The sequence below is a fragment of the Cervus canadensis genome, chromosome 18 (assembly GCF_019320065.1).
Source record: "Cervus canadensis isolate Bull #8, Minnesota chromosome 18, ASM1932006v1, whole genome shotgun sequence".
Classification (NCBI taxonomy): Eukaryota; Metazoa; Chordata; class Mammalia; order Artiodactyla; family Cervidae; genus Cervus; species Cervus canadensis.
The window spans coordinates 49,608,556-49,625,935 of NC_057403.1; the positions used below are offsets into that span (position 1 = coordinate 49,608,556).

General features: G+C 36.3%; 1 protein-coding gene across 1 annotated transcript in view; it reads left to right on the forward strand.

Annotated features, from left to right (window-relative positions):
* The window catches only part of LOC122421319 (T-cell immunomodulatory protein-like), a 79,293-nt gene that overhangs the window by 18,655 nt on the left and 43,258 nt on the right, over positions 1 to 17,380 (forward strand). Inside the window, exons 4-5 of the mRNA XM_043437175.1 lie at positions 5,934 to 5,977; positions 13,181 to 13,259. Of these exons, the coding sequence (XP_043293110.1) occupies positions 5,934 to 5,977; positions 13,181 to 13,259 (123 nt within the window). The remainder of the gene's footprint in view (positions 1 to 5,933; positions 5,978 to 13,180; positions 13,260 to 17,380) is intronic.

The following is a 17,380-nucleotide window of genomic DNA, read 5'->3' on the forward strand; positions in this document are numbered from 1 at the left end:
AGTGAGTCAGCTCTCTGCATCAGGTGGCCAAAGTATTGGAGTTTCAGCTTCAGCATCAGTCCTTCCAATGAACACCCAGGACTGATCTCCTTTAGGATGGACTGGTTGAATCTCCTTGCTTTAGTGTTAATAGACAGTACTAAATTACCTTTCCCAAAGATCACAGACATTTATATCCCACCAGCATAACACTGTCCTGTTTACCACATATTCATCTGAGCACTCTGAATTTTTATTTCACTAAGAAATTTGGTTTTTTACTAAATTTGTTTTTCACCATGTAAATGGTGAAAAAAATACAAGAGTCTATAATGGTGAAAAGTAAGTCCCTTTTGCACCAGTTTCCCAGTGGTCCATTTATTGCCCCGCAAAGCAACCTCTTCTTTGTGTCTGTCCAAGATATTTTATGCACTTAAACAAGCACATGTGTTGATATGCTTTTATTTTACGTAAATGGTAGTTCTAGACTTTGCTTTCTCCACTTAACAATGTATCTTAGAGATTATACCTTAACAATATAGTCTAGAGCTACCTCATTATTTTAACTATCAAACAGTATCATGTAGTATGGATACTGTTCATGTTCATGGGTTCTCAGAAAATGGAGAAGAGGGCAGCAAAGGATGAGACAGGTAGCATCACCAACTCAGTGGACGTGAATTTGAGCAAACTCTGGGAGATGGTGAAGGACAGAGAAGCCTGGCGTGCTGCCATCCATGGGGTTGCAAAGAGTCAGACAAGACTTAGCAACTGAACAACAACAGTATGAATACAACATAATTTAATCAGTTCTGATTGATAGATTACCAGTTTATTTTCATTCTCTTGTTATTATAATTAATACCTGTAGAATAAATTCCTAAAAATGGAACTACTAAAAAATTATGTATGTACACTTTTAAAATAAACTCTGTTGAACTATACATGTAGAAAAGTGTACATAAGTACAGAGGTCTGCACGTTTTGACAAAGTAAATATACACATGTGACTACACCCAGATCAAGAAAAACATTATACCAGCAATCAGAATCTTCCTCCTGCCCACCCTTTCTGCTACTAGCCCAGTTCACCTAAAGGTAACCAGTAATTTAATTTCCAACACCTTAGATTAATTCTGCCTGGTTTTGAATTTGTAAGTATCTTTTATTTTAACAGATATCCCTTCATGAAAATTTGATGTTGACACTTCTACTTTTATATAGGAGAATTCACATTTCCTAACACCTTCACCAACCCAAAAGATTATTAAACTTTTTGAGTTTTGCCAACTATAAAGTGAAAAGTGTTGTCTTATTTTGCATTCTTCTTATACTGAGTAAAGTTCTGCATCTTTTCATATGTTCAAGAGCCATTTGTACTTTTATTTCTATGAATGGATTTATACCATAGTATATATTAGATTAATCTTTTATGATATAATTTGTAAATATTCTTCATAGTTTGTCATTTATCTTTGGTTTTGTTTTTCCTACAGACATTTTTATTGGTCTTTCATTTTTTCCTTTCTGTTAGGGTATAAAATTGATTTTTTTTTCCTGACTAGTGAGGCTGAGTATCTTTCATCCTGGTTTTTTTATTATTATTTGTATTTTATCTTCTGGATATTGCTTCTCTATATCCTTTGTTTTTATTAGATTATCATCTCCTCATCCATATCTAGAAGCCTTCTGAATGTTAGCAAGTATCTCTTTGTGTTTTTTTTAAAAGTTCACAGCCCCTTGTCATTTTTTTAATTTTATGGTATCTTTTATTTTGTAACAGCTTTATTGAGATGTAATTTACATACCATGCTGTTTGCCCATTTCAAGTATACAATTCAATGGCTTTTAGCATATTTACAGAATTGTGCGAGTATCACCACAGACATTTTCATCACCACAGAAGAAGCCTATACCCTTTTTAAAAAATTTTTAATTTTATACTATAGTTGATTAACAATGTTGTGACAGTTTCATGTGTACTGCAAACTGATTTAGTTATATATATACATGTATCCTTTTTCATGTCATTTTCCCATTTAGGTTGTTATACAATATTGAGCAGAGTTGCTGGTTTTAGACAGTAGGTCCTAGTATAGCAGTAGGTACATCTCAATTCCAAACATTTTATCCCTTCCCCCCACCCCCACCCTGCTCTCCTGGTTCATCCTCTAAGTCTGTGAGTCTGTTTCTGTTTTGTAAATAAGTTCATTTGTACCAGTTCTTTTTCAATTCTGCATATATCTTATGTTTCTTTCTCTGACTTACTTCACTCAGTATATAGCAAAAACTAAAAATAGAGCTACCATATGATCCTGAAGCCCTGTACCCTTTAGCTGCCACTATCAATCCCCCAGCCCCAGCCCTAGGCAACCACTGCTTTCTGTATTCATAGATTTGTCTATTCCTGGATATGTCATATGAATGGGGTCATGTAATACGCGGTCTTTTGGGACTGACTTCTTTCACTTACCATACTGTTTTTAAGATCCATCTTTGATATAGCATGCATCAGCACTTTATTCCTTTTATTGTCAAATATCCACATGAATTGTCAAATATCTATATGAATATTCCACATTTTGTTTATCCATCAGTTGATAGACATTTGGATGATTTCTACTTTTTGGCTATCATCAATAATACTGTTGTGAACATTCATGTACAAGTTTTTGTGTGGACATATATTTTAATTCCTCTTGCTATATACCTAAGAATGAAATGGCTGGGTTAAATGGGAATTCTTTGTTCACCTTTTTAAGGAATTGCCATTTCCAAAGCAGCTGGGCCATTTTGCATTCCCATAGAAATGTATGAATATGCAGTTTCTCCACATCTTCACCCAAATTTGTAATCTGACTTTTTGATCATACCCATTCTAATGGATACGAAGCCTGGCGTGCTGCAGTCCATGGGGTCGCAAAGAGTCAGGCACAACTTGGCAACTGAACAACAACAAAAATGGGTATGAAACGGTATCTCATTTGTTTGTTGTTTAGTTGCTAAGTCGTGTCCAACTCTTTGCTACCCCATAAGACTGTAGCCCACTAAGCTCCTCTGTCCATGAGGTTTCCCAAGCAAGAATACTGGAATGGGTTGCCATTTCCTTCTCCAGGGAATCTACCCAGGGATCAAACCCAGGTCTCCTGCATTGGCAGGCGAATTCTTTACCACTGAGACACCAGGGAAGCCAGTATCTCATTATGGGTTTGTTTGTTTACAATCTTAACCTTTTAGTGTGTGTGGTTAAAAAAAAAAGTAACATAAAATTTACTATCTTAACCATTTTTAAATGTTCAGTAGTGTTAAGTATATTCATACTGTTGTGAACCAGATTCCGGAACTTTTTCATCTTGTAAATTTGAAACTCTGCACCCATTTAACAGCTGTCCCCTTTCCCTCCCCCTAAACCCTGGTAACCACCATTCTACTTTGTTTCTCTGAATTTGACAAACTTAGATAGCTCATGTAAGTGGTATCATACAGTATTTGTCTTTTTATGACTGGCTTGCTTAGCATAATGTCCTCAAAGTTCATCCATGTTTTAACATGTGACAGGATTTCCTCCCCTTTTAAAGTTGAATTATATTTCTTCTGAGTGTATACCAAGTTTTGTCTGTTCATTCATCTGCTGCTGCTGTTATTGTTCAGTCTGTGAGTCATGTCTGGCTCTTTGCAGCCCCATGGACTGCAGTATGTCAGGCTTCCCAATCCTTCACTATCTCCCAGAGTGTGCTCAGAGTCATTTATCTGCTAATGGACATTCGTTTGGGTCGTTTCCACCTCGTGGACATTGTGAATTGTGTACATTTCATTGTGATTTTGCTATGCATTTCCCTGATCACTAATGATGCTGAGCCTCTTTTCATGAGCTTTTTGTATCTCTATATCATCTTTGGAGAAATTCCTATTCAGATCCTTTGCCCATTTTTTAACTGGGTTGGCTTTTTATTACTGAAGCATAAGAGTTCTTTATATTAGTTATGTCTTTGCCCAGTGTAATTTTCATGTTATGAATCAAAGTCTAACTTTATTTTCCTCCAAGTATCCAACTATCCAGTACCATTTATTGAATAATCCATCTTTTACCTTTTTTAACAAGCATTTATTGAGCAAATAGATTTGGCTAGGCCCTAAAAACATGATAAAAATTATGCAGAACTTTCATACTGGTACAAAGACAGACTTGTGAGTAAATAGTGTACTGTTTAGCAAGATAATGTGTTAATGAAAATTTAGGAAAATCATTTTAGGACAAGTGAAAAATAAGTACTAATGTCTGCCTAGAGTTGAGCCCATGGCTGATTCATGTCAGTGTATGGCAACAACCACTACAGTATTGTAATTAGCCTCCAATTAAAACAAATAAATTAATTTTAATAAAAGGAGAGGGAGAAATAAGGTCATGGAGTGTTTGAGAATAAGAGAGTGAGAACTAGGCACTATGCTGGGGTAAGGAACTTAAACATTAAAAACTGATTTGGAGGTATAAAATATTTTTTTCAGGTCATATTTAATATAAATGTTTTGTAGTAAATAAACAGGCATTTTCCTTTGTGATGAAATATGTCATGTTCATTTCTTAATGCCTTTGCATTTTATATACCCTTCCCAAGTATAAGATTTCTGTTAGAATGATTATCATTTCACATTTGTGGAATATAAATGAACATAAAGAACCATTTTCCTATGGTTATATTTAACTAGCCAGTAATCACAATTATTATTCATACAATTCATTACTGAGTGGTATTATCAGCTATTTTCCTTTAATTTATAACATATAAAATATTTAATAGCACATAAAGTGTGCCTTCTTACAAAGAAATTAGTTTGCATGAGGTGGTAGTAGTATAGTTATGTTTCAAAGCTTATATTAGTTATAGAAAGAATATTCAGATATCCTTGTGGTTGTTGTTCAGTTGCTCAGCCATGTCCGACTCTTTGTGACCCCATGGAAACAAGCAAGTTGACAATATATACAGCCTTGACATTCCTTTCCCAATTTGGAACCAATCCATTGCTTCATGTCTGTTTCTAACTGTTGCTTCTTGACCTGAGTACAGGTTTCTCAGGAGGCAGGTAAGGTGGTCTGGTATTCCCATCTCTTGAAGAATTTTCCAGTTTGTTGTGATCCACACAGTCAAAGGCTTTAGTATAGTCAGTGAAGCAGATGTTGTTCTGCAATTCCCTTGCTTTTTCTATGATCCAATGGATGTTGGCAATTTGATCTCTGGTTCCTATGCCTTTTCTGAATCTAGTTTGTCTTATACATCTGTAAGTTCTCAGTTCACATGCTGTTGAAGCCTGTCTGGAAGGATTTTGAGCATTACCATGCTAGCATGTGAAATAAACCCAATTGTGTGGTAGTTTGACCATTCTTTGGCATTGCCTGTCCTTGGGATTGGAATAAAAACTGACCTTTTCCAGTCCTGTGCCACTGCTGAGTTTTCCAAATTTGCTGGCATATGTAGTTATGTTTTCCATAAAAGTTATCAAGGGTGCCTAAATTCTTTGACCCAGAAAATTTGAGTAGATAAATGGTAACAGTCGTTTGAGATATGAAATATTAAATGTTCTATTTGGTTTTTTTCAGTATAAGTTTTAATTGGTTTGTACTTCTCTGTCAGATTCTAAGCCATCCTTGGAATGTAGCTAACCAGCTGGGAAATAGGGCCAACAGATACGTTATATATACATAGTTAATCATATCACCTATATATTTCAAAAAATGGCATCAGCTTGACTGCTTAATAAAGGCTTTTGAAATAACTGGCATAAAGTGAACAACAGAAATTTAATTTACTCAGATCTTAGGAAACTGGGTTGATTTTTACTTGTGATCATGAATCAATAGGGCATATTAATAGATTTTTAGGGGAAAATTAGAGCTCACTTTAAATATAAGCTTACATTATAACAGTAATAATAGGCTTTTTTTAATTTTTCCACAGTTCTTAGTGGTCTCTGTTCTAATGACTGTCCTCGTAAGATAACAGTAAGTAACCTTAATTCTTAGTTGTAAATATTTCTGTTAAAGTTCTCTGCATGATAGATACACACAAAATAGTTGTTATAGGTTTAACTAAATTGATATTACTTTTAGAAGTGATTAAAATGTCCTTCATTGCTCAAGTAAAGTTTACTAGGAATAAAGTTCCTTTCCTAAAAACTTTCTCATCTCAAGGTTTATTTCCTTATTGAATCTTCTCTGATACACTTGGAAAAATGACCACAGCTCCCATCATTTCTGGGCATCCTGCTGCCATTTCACATGTGTAATACTTGGTCACACTTTATCTGTTCATATTTAATGCATTTCCCCAGACTGTAATCCCTTGAGGTCAAGAACCATACCATCTTTGAATACCTCACTCATAGCACAGGATCAAGCATACAGTAGATAAATAATGAATTTTTGGTATAATCTTAATATTGACTTGCTGTCTAGTGGAATGTTTCCATGAAATAACAAATGTGAAAATAATAAGAAATTGCCAATTCATTTAAATTGTAATAAGAATACTACATTTCATTTAAAAGCATGAGCGCATTCACATGTGTGTCTTTGTGTGTGTGTGTTGGTATATTCTGGTTTGAGTCCTTGTAGTAACCGTTGTTACATAAGGAATTATCCTGAATTTAAAGATGAGGAAACTTGAGGCTCAGAGAAATAAACTATCCAAAGTCATAGAGCCATTAAGTAGTGTAACTAAAAGACAGAACTAGGTATTCTGATTATAGCCTCATATTTTTAACACACCTTTAAAGCATTGCTTCATCATCAATGTCCTATGTACGGTTGGGAAACGTCCTATATTTAAGACATTTGGAATACCTGACCCAGAGATTTGCATGCAAAGATTTAATCTAGACTCTTCTTGAGAGTAAGACCTCTGGAGTAATGAAGACTGTCAGAAGAAGTTGATCTGTGAGCTGTGAAGCAAAGATGGTTTTTCAAAGATGGCCCAGATTGAAGCAAAAGGGCCATGCCTTTGTATTCTGCATCAATCAGACATTGCATGCAGGCAGTCCCCAGGAAGGGGTTATAATTTATACAAGCCAGCTCCCTTTGGCTGAGAACAATTTTTAGGTTAAGAACTCAGCTGTGAGCTATCCTCAACCAATACTTGGAGCAGCTCAGGGAATATTGTCTCAATCCTAAAGGGGAGGTCTGTCACCACAGCCACTGTGAGTACCACATGAGTACCTGGTCAGACATACCTGCTTTCATATCAAAAATGTGAACATCTTGAAGGGGAGGTCTGAGGAGGAGAGATGCAGAGGGTACATGGGAATTCTTTGGACTTTCCACTTAATTTTGCTGTGAATCTGAAACTGCTAATAAAAATAATGTCTTTTTTTTTTAATTAAGTGCAAGTCTGACTAATTGGAGGCCAAAGATTAACTTGGTTATTCAAGAAATGTCTACCCAGTTTATGAAACATTCAGAGCCTTTGTTCTTGTTCTTTTCTCTGATTGACGATTTTCCCATCATGTGGCTCTTTCATTACCCTAGTCAAGCAAAGAACTTTACAGAAGTTGAAACTGAACCAACTCATTTTACCGACAAGTTCTAGCAGAAAAATTGGTAGAAAAGGCCATTTGCTTAAGGCAGGTTGTATTTGTATTTCTGAGATCACTAGTGCTCCCATTCTCCATATCTTAAATTTACATCATGTGGAGAACAGAGTCATTGAGAAAGTCACGTAAGTAAAGTGCAGCATGCAGAGCTGCTCTTACAATGGTTGTCTTAGCAGTCCAGCACCTTTGGGCTTTTCTGCAGGTGATATGCCTGCCTCCCATTCACTCATTGATTTCTTTATTTGAAGTTCAGATCCTGTTGAACTGCCCTTCACATTTTCCTTCCCCACTGATATCATAGATCACAATTTTGTGGCAAACTAAAAGAAACAAATACACACTATACTACCCCAGTTCTCCATATATCAAACATATGCCCACTTGTGAAATTATTTATTTCATGATAAAGTGGGCCTTCTTCATATTGCTTTGATATCAGATCTACTTGATCATAGTAGAAAATGTTATGTTAGATATGACCCAGTATAAGACTAAGAGGAAAAGGTGCATACCATATGATATTCTTACCAGTTGAGTTAAATTATGAATTGAATAAATACTGTCCTGCTGCCTATATATTCCCACCTGCTACAGGCAACCTGTCTGCTATATGGAGAGAGGAAAGAATATTTAAATCAGCAATTCATCTCACCCAAATTCGTTTGTTTCCAGACTCCTTCATCTTCATTCAGCTTTAACTGCTCGCTCCTGTGTCCGTGTGATAGGCCCGCTGCTTCGTTTGCTCTGTGTTCGGTCGCTGAGTCATGTCTGACCCTTTGCGACCCTGTGGACTGTAGCCCACCTGGCTCCTCTGTCCATGGGATCTTCCCAGCAAGAATACTGGAGTGGGTTGCCATTTCCTCCTCTGGGGGATCTTCCCAACCCAAGGATCAAACCCGTGGCTACCCGTTTCTCCTGACTTGCAGGTGGATTCTTTACCGCTATAATGATGGACCTTATCTATCAGAAATGTTTAACTTTTGAAATCTCAGTGCCATCCATCAACTCTAATCCAAAGCTATTTTTTCCAGTCTTCTCACACTTGTTATTATAACTATACCTATTCAATTTTAAATCTGTTAGTTTCTTGACCTGTATCAACCTGTTTTCTGTACCTCCCTCCTTATTTAGCTACCATATATCAACCATCACTTTTGCCACTATGTTTAACTCCCATAAGCACTATGCTTTTCCTCTACCTGCCTGGCAAAGATACACCCCTGGGTTAATCCAACTGTCTCTCTTGTTCACTCCCAGCTCTCGGCTACTAGGCATTTCTAAAGAAAAATACACAGCCATGAATGTTGTCACCACCACTGACTCATTGTCGTGAACCTCAAATGAGTATTTCTAATTGTATCATAGTGTTACATGGATTCCTTTACACCTTTTCTTAGGGTACTTTCAGGATTTTCTCTTTGTCTTTGATTTTCTACTGATTTGAGTGTGATATGTATAGATATAGGTTTTTAGGTATTTTTCCTGTTTGGTATTCTCTAAACTTCCTGGATCTGTGGTTTGGTGTCTGTCACTAATTTTGGAAAATTCTTATATTATTTCCTCAAATATTTCTTGGGTTCTTTTTTCCCTTTTCCTTTTGGTAGTCCCACAATACATATGTTACACCTTTGATAATTGTCCCACAGTTCTTAGATAGTCTGTTCCAAATTTTCATTAGTTTTTCTCTTTCCAATTCAGTTTTGGAAGTTTCTATTGATATATCTTCAGGCTTACTGATCCTTTCCTCATCTGTATGCAGTCTACTGATGAGCTCATCAAAGGCATTTTTCATTTCTATTGCAGTATTTTTTATTTCCTCCATTTCCTTTAGATTCTTTCTTGGCATTTCCATCTCTTTGCCTACATTAACAACCTTTCATTGCATATTGTCTACTTTTGTCCATTAGAGGTGTTGTCATATTAATCATAGTTACTTTAATTTCTGGTCTGATAATTCCAGCATCGCCATATCTGAGTCTGGTTCGGATGCTTGCTTTGTCCTCTCACACTTTGTTTTCTGCCTTTTGGCATGCATTGAAATTTTTGTTGAGCACCAGACATGAGCTACTGGGTGAAAGGAACTGTGGTAGATAAGCCTTCATGATGAGGGTTTATGTTTATCTGCTAGGAGTTAAGACTGTTCCTGTTGGCAGTAGCTGTGCTGTGAAGAGACAGAGTTTTCCTCTAGCATCTTTGTTTTTGTCTCTATTGTCTTTGTGTCACCCTTAAATGGATCAGAGGTCTTCAGATCTTTTAACTGTAATCTCATTACTAGGAACCCAATTGATGTGGTGGTGAAGTATAAAACTATGGTAGGAAAAGCATCCTGTAATCCTCTGATTAAATCTCAGACTTCAGTGAGCCTGTGTCCCTAATCTGTGACTTGCACAAGTGCTTCTCAGCTGGCCCTCCTCTACAGGTTAAATAGGAACTCTCAAATTAGTTCACACTGATTCTCCAGCAATTTCTCAATCAGTTTAAGTGTTCCCCCCCAGTACTGGCTCTAATTTCAGTCTTTTGCTTCTGAGCTTCTGCTCCCAGTAAGCTGTGATTCCTAAAACATGTTAAATGTTATGATATAAGGGTAAGAGGGCTTTCCCAGTGACTCAGTGGTAAAGAATCCTCCTGCCAATGCAGGAGATGCAGGTTCAATCCCTGGGTCAGGAAGATCCCCTGGAGGAGGAAATGGCAACCGACTCCAGTATTCATGCCAGGAAAATCCCATGGACAGAGGAGCCTGGTGGGCTGCAATCCATGGGAGGGCAAAGAGTCAGACACAACTGAGCAGCCGAGCATGCATGCCTCCCAAGGGGTAAGAAACCAAACACATAGGCTCAGGGGTCAGTCATATCATGTCCATTGGGAAGGCAGAGTAAAGATTGAAGTACTCATTATGTACATAGTACAGAGCAGCAGTTCTCAAAACTTCTTATTCTGAAGACTACAAATAGTTGTTCTTAGGTGAGTTTTGTTTATCAATATTTCTATTTGAAATTAAAACTGGAACAATTTTAAATATTTCTATTAAATCATTTTAAAACAATAAAACCATTACATGTTAACCTCTGTTTTATTACATAATAATTTCCTGAAATTCAGCAGTAGCAGTTACTTAAGTTAGTTGTAATGTGGAATTTGAAGCTATATCAGTGAATTTTTCCAACTCTGTCACATAACTTACTGGTTATTTAGAAGTCTGTTGTTTAATTTCCACTCATTTATGAATTCCTCATGTTTGTTTCTGTGGTTGTTTTTGTTTGTTTTGTTTTATTTTGTTTTTTTGCTGCACTGCGTCTTCATTGCAGTGCAAAAGCTCCTCATTGTTGTGCGTGGGCTCTGTTACTGATTGCCAGTTTAATTCTGTTGTGGTCAGAGAACAAACTTTGTAAAAATTTCAGTACTTTTACATTGATTGGAACTTGTTTTATGGTCTAGTATATGTTTCCCCTTAGAGAATATTCCTTGTATGTTTGAGAAGAGTTATGTATTCTGCTAAAGTTGCATAGTGTTCTAGTCTACTAAATCTATTCTAGTGTTGTCCAAGTCTTCTGTTTCCTTATGGATCTTATGCTTCATCGGTCTATCCATCAATGACACTAGTGTTATTATTAGTACTTGTAAGAGTATCCCCTATTGTTATCTATTTCAACCATCAATACCTCATATATTTGAGAGCTCAATTAGGCACATTTATGTTTATAATTTTGTCTCCTTGATGGATTGACTCTTTAGTTGTTACAAACTCCCATTTTCTGTCTCCAATAACATTTTTATGTTAAAGTCTGTTTTGTCTGATATTAATATGGCTACTCCAGCTCTTATTTGGTTACTGTTTGCATGGTATATCTTTTCCATGCTTTTACTTACTTCAGCCTATTTGTTGTAAAAGCATTTGTTTTTAAAGTGTGTCTTTTATAGACAGCATATACTTAGATGATGTTCTATCCTGCTCATCTCTGCCTTTTGATAGCAGAGTTTAATCTATTTACATTTAATATAATTACTAGTAAGGTAGATTTATGTCTGCCATTTTGCTATTTTGTTCTTTAGTGTTGCTGCTAATGCCCACACTTTTTACCAATGGGGCTTTTGGACTCCAGGGGTCCTTGCACCACACTTTGAGAACCGTTGTATGAAGGAATCACGTCTGGATTTCTGGATTCTTGTTTTTCAATGTCAGAGTGACTGGTGCATGGTAGGAAGTTAATTTCAGCTTTAGGACTCATAACAGAGACTTGCTTATATGATTTTTTTCAATTGACTGTAGAACAAAAGAAAAAACTTATAAAATCTGTAAAATAAGATATTATAGATAGGAGTATGAAATTTTCCAAATGAGGATTAGAAAAAAATATTCAAGAATTTAATTGGGAAGGTTCACAAAATACAGTACTTACAGCCTAAGATACCAGTCTTCCAGTACATAAACTCGACCATGGGTAATAAAATGAATCTGAGGTTACAACACTGTGATAAATATAGTCTCACAAGTATTATCTCCAAGCCTCACTGCAATGAGACAGGTTTAAAATATTAAAGAGCATTCACCATTCCAAAGAAACAAACCCATAAGAGATGAAATATTTTGTATTAAGAAGTGTATATCACATTAGTGATGTTTGTTACTAAGCGTGTGAAGTAATTTACAGCTAGTAGAAGTGATAAATGTTTGCATTTATGCATTTGGTGACATACATAAGAATCATGTTTATCATGGCAAAAAAAATGGAAATGAGTGTTGATCAACAAAAGAATGAAAAATATTTGTGCTGTAATCATGCAGTGGAGTACTCCACCTGTGCATAGGTGGCATACATAAGAATGCCATGTTTATCATGGCCAAAGAAGATGGAAATGAGTGTTGATCAACAAAATAATGAAAAATACTTATGCTATAATCATGCAGTAGAATACAACCTTGAACTATAGTACATGCTTAATCATGGATGAGTCTCACATTAATATATTTTTTAAACAGTCACAGAAGGATACATAAAGTATTGTTCCATTCACGTAGAAATTTAAAAGAGGCATAACCAAATATATTTTAACATGTATATATATATGATAAAACTTACATTTTCCTTAACTGGAAAAGAATGTATTCTCTAAGTCTAGTGCAGGATGTAAAATGTTTTAGAACTACTCATCAGTATTTTTTATCCTATTAGGATTACAATGGATGGATTTTATTTATATTTACTGGGAAAATATAAACTATTCCAGTTCATTCCCGAAGGGAAAAGCAATGCTATATAGTCAACAGAAATGTCATAATAAAACTACTCAAGGTGGGACCAAAAGTAGTAAAGAAAAGTCTTCCTTAAATATTCATCTTTATGTAATAAAGAAGAGACATTATTAGATTTTAGAACCATCCAATAAAATTAATGGACTATATAAATAAAATTACCAAATCACTTAAAGTTAAGACTTTCTACTAATACAAGGTTTTTTAATAGATAACACTGGTTATCTATTTATGAACATGTTCTCTAACTGCTATCTAATATGAATGAATTTTATATAGAAGTATTTACTTTTTGGAATAGATTTGCCTGAAACTTCTGATGATGCATTTACTTTCCAAGGCTTAACTATTTCTTTTTTATTGTAGCCCTTTGGAGTAAATCAACCTGGACCTTACATCATGTATACAACTGTAGATGCAAATGGATATCTCAAAAATGGTTCAGGTAAGACTAGATATGCATAATAGTACATTTAATCAATATATTGGGTTGGCCAAAAATTTTGTAACATCTTCCAGAAAAACCCAAACAAACTTTTTGGCCAACCGAATATTAACAAAGTAAACTGAATGGCAAAAATTATCGTTCTGTTTTCACACTCTTTATAAAATCTTCACTTTTTATATTATACCTTGTCTTTCTGTGTACTTACATCAGTAGATTACAAAAAGTCCTCGTGACAAATATATTAACACTAAATTCTTTATATATCCCTAATGTATGTAGCCAAATCATTGTCCTTATTTTTCAGTTGAAGTAACAGAGGTTAGGAATGATTACTTGAGATATCTTGATCAAAGTATGAAGTGGTGAATTAGTTAACAGAGCTCATCTTAAAAGAAGTAAAAATTAGGATTCAATTTACTAGATTAATCCTAGTTTTTTTTCATATGTTGAATAGAAACTGGAATATTATACAAATTTATATAACATGTAAATTGTTTTGATATGTGACTATAAAGAAAAATCTTGTTTTACATTAGATAAAAGGAAATGCAATCAAAGCAAATGGGAAATAATACAAAGCAAAGGATGTCTAATCTTAACAGATGGCTTAGCTGACTGAGATAAGGTCCAAACATTTCAATTCTCTAAGAAGGAAAAGGAATCCTTACATACAACATAAGCTTCTTTGAGACTGCTCAAGTCCTAACCATGAAGTTACATGTAAACAGAGGTATTGTTACTCCTCCATTTTTAAATGAACTAAATTAAAAAAGAACTCATTATATGGCAATTTTCATTTTATATAATTTTATTAAATATGCCAGAGTGCACTTCCTTTAAGCTAATTGTACACATTTAACATTGTCATCATGCTGCTTCATAAGCACAGAATTTCTACATTCCATAAAACAAAAACTGAAAAATTCAAGGAGAAACTGACAAACTCAATTACAGTTTACCCTTGAACAACACGGGAGGTTAGGTGCACCAACCCTCTGTGCAGTTGAAAATCTGCCTATAATCTATAGTTGGGCCTAATTCCTCTATATCCTTCAATTCAGCCAAGTGTGAATTATGTAGTACTGTAGTATTTACTATTGAGAAAAATCTGCATATGAGCAGACCTGAGCAGTTCAAATTTGTGTTATTCAAGAGTCAATTATATAGTCAAATATGTTGATATACCGCTGTCAAAGAAACTTAAATCTGGATATAGATGATTTGAACAAATTATACTTTAAAACATACGTATATTAAACCGTACAATAGATTCCAAGACAAAAACTGGTTTTATTTTTTATCAATTACCTCTTTTAGACTTTCTTCTGTAAAGCATATTTCTTTTACCTTTGCCTGCACTGGGCCTTCGTCATGGCATACTGTGGTGCTCATGCTCCAGAGAGCGTGGGCTCTGTGATCCGGTCAGGCTGCCCCACAGCATGCGGGGTCCTGGTCCATGAGCAGGGGTCGAGCCCATGTCCCCTGCACCAGAAGGCGGATTCTCAATCACTGCACCACCAGGGAAGTCCCTCTTTCAGACTTTCAAGATGCCGATAATTTCAGTTCTAGATTAAATGTTTCAGAATGCTGAAAAAGATGAAGTTATTCATTCATGTTATGAAGCTAATATAACTTCATAAAGCTAATATAATTTTATAGCTAGTTTACAAAGCTACTCCTATATGGATCACAGCCTTGTCATGGCAAAGGGGCTGACGTAACTCAATGAAACTATGACCCGTGCTGTGCAGGGCCACCCAAGATGGATGGGTCACAGTGAAGAGTTCTGACAAAACATGCTTCACTGGAGGAGGAAATGGCAATCCACTCCAGTAGTCTTGCCGTGAGAACCCCATGAACAATATCAAAAAGCAAAAAGATATGACACCGGAAGATGAGGCCCCCAGGTCAGACGGTGTACAGTATGCTACTAGGGAACAGCATAGGGCAATTACTAATAGTTTCAGAAAGAATGAAACGACTGGGGCAAAGCAGAAAGAATGTCAGTTGTGGATGTGAAAATGATGGTGGTGAAAATACAGTCCAATGCTATAAAACAATACTGCATAGGAACCTGGAACATTAGGTCCATTAAACAAGGTAAATGAGATGTGGTCACGCAGGAGAAGGCAAGAGAGAACATCAACATCTTAAAATCAGTGAACTAAAATGGATGGATGAAACTGGAGCCCATTATACAGAGTGAAATAAGCCAGAAAGATAAACACCAATACAGTATACTAATGCATATATATGGAATTTAAAAAGATGGTAACGGTAACCCTATATGCAAAACAGAAAAAGAGACACAGATGTACAGAACGGACTTTTGGACTCTGTGGGAGAAGGCGAGGGTGGGATGTTCTGAGAGAATAGCATTGAAACAAGTATACTATTAAGTGTGAAACAGATCACCAGCCCAGGTTGGATGCATGAGACAAGTGCTCAGGGCTGGTGCACTGGGAAGACCCAGAGCAATGGGATGGGGAAGAAGGCGGGAGGGGGGATCGGGATGGGGAACACATGTAAATCCAATGCTGATTCATGTCAATGTATGGCAACAACCACTACAACATTGTAAAGTAATTAGCCTCCAACTATTAAAAATAAATGAAAAATAAATAAATAAATAAAATGGATGAAAATGGACGAATTTAATTCAGGAGACCATTGTATCTATTACTGTGGGCAAGAATCCCTTAGAAGAAATGGAGTAGGCCTCACAGTCAACAAAAGAGTCCAAAACATAGTACTTGGGTGCAGTGGCAAAAACAACAGAAGGATCTCGGCTCATTTCCAAGGCAAACCATTCAGCATCACAGTAATCCAAGTCTATGCCCCAACCATTAATGCCAAAGAAACTGAAGTTGACCAGTTCTCTGAAGACCTACATCAGTTTCTAGAACTAACATTAAATGTCCTTTGGTGTCCTTTTCATCATAGGGGATTGGAATGCAAAAGTAGTAAGTCAAGAGATACCCAGAATAACAGGCAAGTTTGGCCATGGAGCACAAAATGAAGCAGGGCAAAAAATAACAGAGTTTTGTCAAGAGAACATGCTGATCATAGCAAATACACTTTTCCAGTAAGCCAAAAGATGACTCTACACATGGATATCACCAGGTGGGCAATACAGAAATCAGACTGATTATGTTATTTGCAGCTGAAGATGGAGAAGCTTTATATAAAATCACCAAAATCAAGACCTGGAGCTGATTGTGGCTCAGATCATGAGCTCCTTATTGCAAAATTCAGCATTAAATTGAAGAAAGCAGGGAAGAGCACTAAGCCATTCGGGTATGACCTGCATTAAATCCTTTTCGTTTAAATAGTGGAGGTGACGAATAGATTCAAGGGATTAGATCTGGTAGACAGAGTGCCTGAAGAACTATGTATGGAGGTATGTAACATGATACAGGAGGCACTGACCAAAGCCACCCCAAAGAAAAAGAAATGCAAGAAGGCAAAATGGTTGTTTGAGGAGGCTTTACCAATAGCTCAGGAAAGAACAGAAGCCAAAAGCAAGGGAGAAAGGGAAAGATACACCCAACTGACTGCAGAGTTCCAGAGAATAGCAAGGAGAAGTAAACAGGCCTCCTTAAATGAACAATGCAAAGAAATAGAGGAAAACAGTAGAATAGGGAAGACTAGAGATCTCTTCAAGAAAATTAGAGATACCAAGGGAACAGTTCATGCAAAGATGGGCACAATAAAGGACAGAAATGGCAAGGACCTAACAGAAGCAGAAGAGCACTGAAGGCTGAGCACTGAAGAATTAATGCTTTCCATTTGTGGTGCTGGAGAAGACTCTTGAGAGTCTCTTGAACTGCAAGGAGACCAAATCAGTCAATCATAAAAGAAATCAACCCTGAATATTCATTGGAAGGCCTGATGCTGAAGCTGAAACTCCAGTACTCTGGCCATCTGATGTGAAGAGCCAACTTATTGGAAAAGACTGTGATGCTGGGAAAGATTGAAGGAAAAAAGAGAAGGGGGCAACAGAGGAAGAGGTGGTTAGATAGCAGCACCAACTCAGTGGGCGTGAATTTGAACAAATTCCAGGAGATGGTGGAGGGCAGAGGAGCCTGGCGTTCTGCAGACCATGGGGTCACAAGGAC